Source organism: Raphanus sativus, chromosome 1 (assembly GCF_000801105.2).
Source record: "Raphanus sativus cultivar WK10039 chromosome 1, ASM80110v3, whole genome shotgun sequence".
Lineage (NCBI taxonomy): Eukaryota > Viridiplantae > Streptophyta > Magnoliopsida > Brassicales > Brassicaceae > Raphanus > Raphanus sativus.
This window is the reverse complement of record NC_079511.1, coordinates 13205363-13208608: the sequence shown is the minus strand read 5'-3', so window position 1 is coordinate 13208608 and position 3246 is coordinate 13205363. Positions and strand designations below refer to the sequence as shown.

Here is a 3246-nt window from a genome sequence, read left to right as displayed (position 1 = left end):
AAATTACTTTTTGACATTTCTCATTTTTACTATTTGGGCTTTATTTTGTAGTAAGGGCGATATAACTCATGGGCTAAGTTCATTAGAAAAATGAACACACTTAACCGGTTCAAGTTTTTCTTAAACCTTTATGAATGTCAATCGATTAAATTTCTTTTGAACGCATGTATATGCAAATGTAATCAACCGCAAAATATAATTCACATCAAACATTTATTTGATCACATCCGTGTAAACAATGGATACTTAGATTGAAACAACCGTGTATAGCATTATTAATTCGGCCACAAGTTCAAAAATTTCATATTTTAATAGCGTTGTAAATCTTCAATCTTCAAGTTAAATCTCGTACTAACTAAATATTAAACCATGAATAGTAAGATTTATCCAATCCTTGGATAGAAAAATAGTAAGAACCTCAATGATATAATGCAATATTCGTAAAACAGTTTCATAAAAAATAAAAAGAAAAACAAAGCCACGATAGTTGAAAGATACGTCTGATTAAGTATCGGTAACATTAGCTATGTTACTCTCCCTTGACTTTCTTTAGAAAAAGTTTCTTGTTCACGGAATGTTGATCATCTAGGCTACTTTGTTGTTCATCTTGGCTTTTTCTTTTAGACAATGGAGTTCCTGATAAACCACCTGAACCAGAAGAAATATCATCTGAAGACTGCAGCATTAGAACCTATAAGGAAAAAGTTTAACCGATCAGTATTACGATAATGTAAGAATTAGATGAACTATACAGACGAATGAGAACAATACCTGTTTAACTGGCAAAGCAGCAAATTCCTCAATCAGTTCACGATCAGCAGTAGCAATTCGAACAACATAATGAGAGCTCTTTCCTTTGATGTTATCAGCATCCACTGAAACCTCAAAAAGGATTCTTTTGCCAAAAAGGTCGCTAACAGCTTCTGGTAACAAGTCTTCATCTAGATTCTACAAGTATAAATTCCATTAAAGTGAGGACTCTAATTTATACATATAGTAATAATTTCCTCTTTTATTTAAATTTGACTGGACCTCATCATAGAGTTCAGCGGCAGAGACGCACAAGCACTTGAGCATTGCCATCAAACAAAAGAAAGTTTGCCTCACCGGTATCATCTTTAACGTGGACAATTAATTTAAACCTGAGGTACCAATAAAAGTTTAATATTTAGTAATTACTGGATAACGTACACCATAATTATACATCATATAACAAAAACCAGAATACTAAATTATGTACGCTTTTGATGAAATACCTCGGAATGACATCAATGTGTTCTTTATCACATGTATTACAGTAGAACAAAGGACGGTTGTCATCATCAACATTGGTTGTAGGCATAACTTTTTTGTTGTGGTATTTGCAACTTAGATATTGCCAACCACGCTCAGTATCTATGTTTTCAATAGTCCCCAAGGTGACAAAAGTTCCAACCTAATCAAGACAACAGCATGTTAGTAGGAGTATTAAAATTAATAATTTACATTTAAAAAAAAAAGTAGTGTACGTCTAACCAGAGTACTGTCAACGATATCTCTTATTGTTAGCCTCTCATTAAGAACAAAAAACCGGGCACGAACAGATGTAGCACTAGCAACACTCCATTGGCTACTATCCTTGTTTGTTATAGCAAGTGAATTATCAGGAAGACTACATAGATAAAAAGACATAATTTTACTTTAGAGTCCAATTTAATAACACATTTTAAATAAACTTGCATTTTTATTACGTACCACAATTTAAACTCATCAACCAATGAACACGTTGGGTTTAGCAAAATTTGGGTGGAATTAAACCCGCTAGATATGGAGTAAACCCCTGGAGAACATTCATCATATTATATTGTCTGCGAGTAATAATTAGAAACCTTAACAAATCAAATTACATACCTTTCCACTCTTTAATGGAACAGAACCTGATAATACAAATTATCATAATGGACATGTTACTCATACTGTAGTCGTATACTTGTTTAGCATAACCACCCCACAGAGTACACATGATCTTGACATTACTGAAACGAAAACGTAGATAAAATGTAGAGTTTTTTAACTTTGTCAAATATAACCAATAATAATTGAAATTTCAGCTTACCTATGGTCACGTAGCTCGATCAAAAGCCTCATGTTATCTTTGCCTTTAATGCTTTTGTTTTCCAGCGACCCAAAGTTGACGATTTGTCCAATTATATCTAAATTTAGTACATAAAAAAATAAGAACAAAATTAACATAACATGACAGAGTATTAATTGTGTGCTAAAATGACTCACCAACTAATCAGCTGCTATCAATCTTTCCTTCCAGAATATCGGTAAAATCGGCAAAATTCTTTTCAGGAATTTCACTTGGAAAATCTAAAGCTTTTTCAACAAAAGTGGTTGGATAGAAACCAATTTTGTACAGATGTGGAGTTGTACGATATTCACCAATTGCATCGAAGACCTTGAACAACTGGACGACAATTGCATCTCCCTCATGTAGCTTTTCACCATATTTGTTGATGAGTTGTTCTCCAACTGAAGCATGAATTCTTGTCCCCTGAATACCAGTCAAAATAATTATAGTATTAAACAATAAACAAAATCTTAACATAAAACTATATGTTCTTCACTTACTTCTCTATCAACAAAAACCATTTCAATAGTATTTCCTGATTCTTTGTTGTAGTTCTTCCACAACCGAATAATCCTAACTTCAATACGGGACGTATCTTTACGGGGTTTTAATTCTCGGACCAAAGATACTATATTTTTTGACTTTGCGAACATCGCCATTTTCGTTTCAAAATAGAAGAATGGCTGAGTTGCTTCAAGGCCACTTTGTACTCTATATATAGTCCTTTGATGGTGTAGAGTATTAACGACGCAAGAAATATTACTTGCGAGACTTGCGCAAGTAATTGGGTATAATAAGGTATGTAAATTAAATGACTAATGATTAAAGGAAACCTAATAAATTTGTAAAATTAATCACGAAAATGCATTTTATACGATGCGAAACTTGCGCAAGTTTTCAATATAAATAAGGTATGTTGATAATAATTAGTTTCCTAATAAAATATGAAATGAATTTGCCATTACGAGATTTAATGATTAGTTGACAATTTTTAAAATTAATCTGCAAGCTATGATTAATGTTCGCCATTGATTACGATTCTTGCGCAAGAAATAATTAGTGAGTTTGGTAATTAATGTCACTTTCCAATTAAAAGGTCGATGAAAAAAAAAAAAGAAGAAAAATTAGAA

General features: G+C 32.2%; 1 protein-coding gene across 1 annotated transcript; it reads right to left on the bottom strand.

Annotated features, from left to right (window-relative positions):
• Positions 1-529: 529 nt before the first annotated feature.
• Positions 530-2775, bottom strand: LOC108858173 (uncharacterized). Its single transcript, XM_056989746.1, has 10 exons — positions 2617-2775; positions 2419-2539; positions 2096-2192; positions 1891-2015; positions 1735-1819; positions 1516-1651; positions 1257-1435; positions 1064-1142; positions 772-948; positions 530-691 (listed from the first exon to the last, which is right to left on the bottom strand). The coding sequence occupies exons 1-10, from the start codon at positions 2773-2775 to the stop codon at positions 530-532; spliced, it is 1320 nt and encodes a 439-aa protein (XP_056845726.1).
• Between the last annotated feature and the right edge of the window lie 471 nt (positions 2776-3246).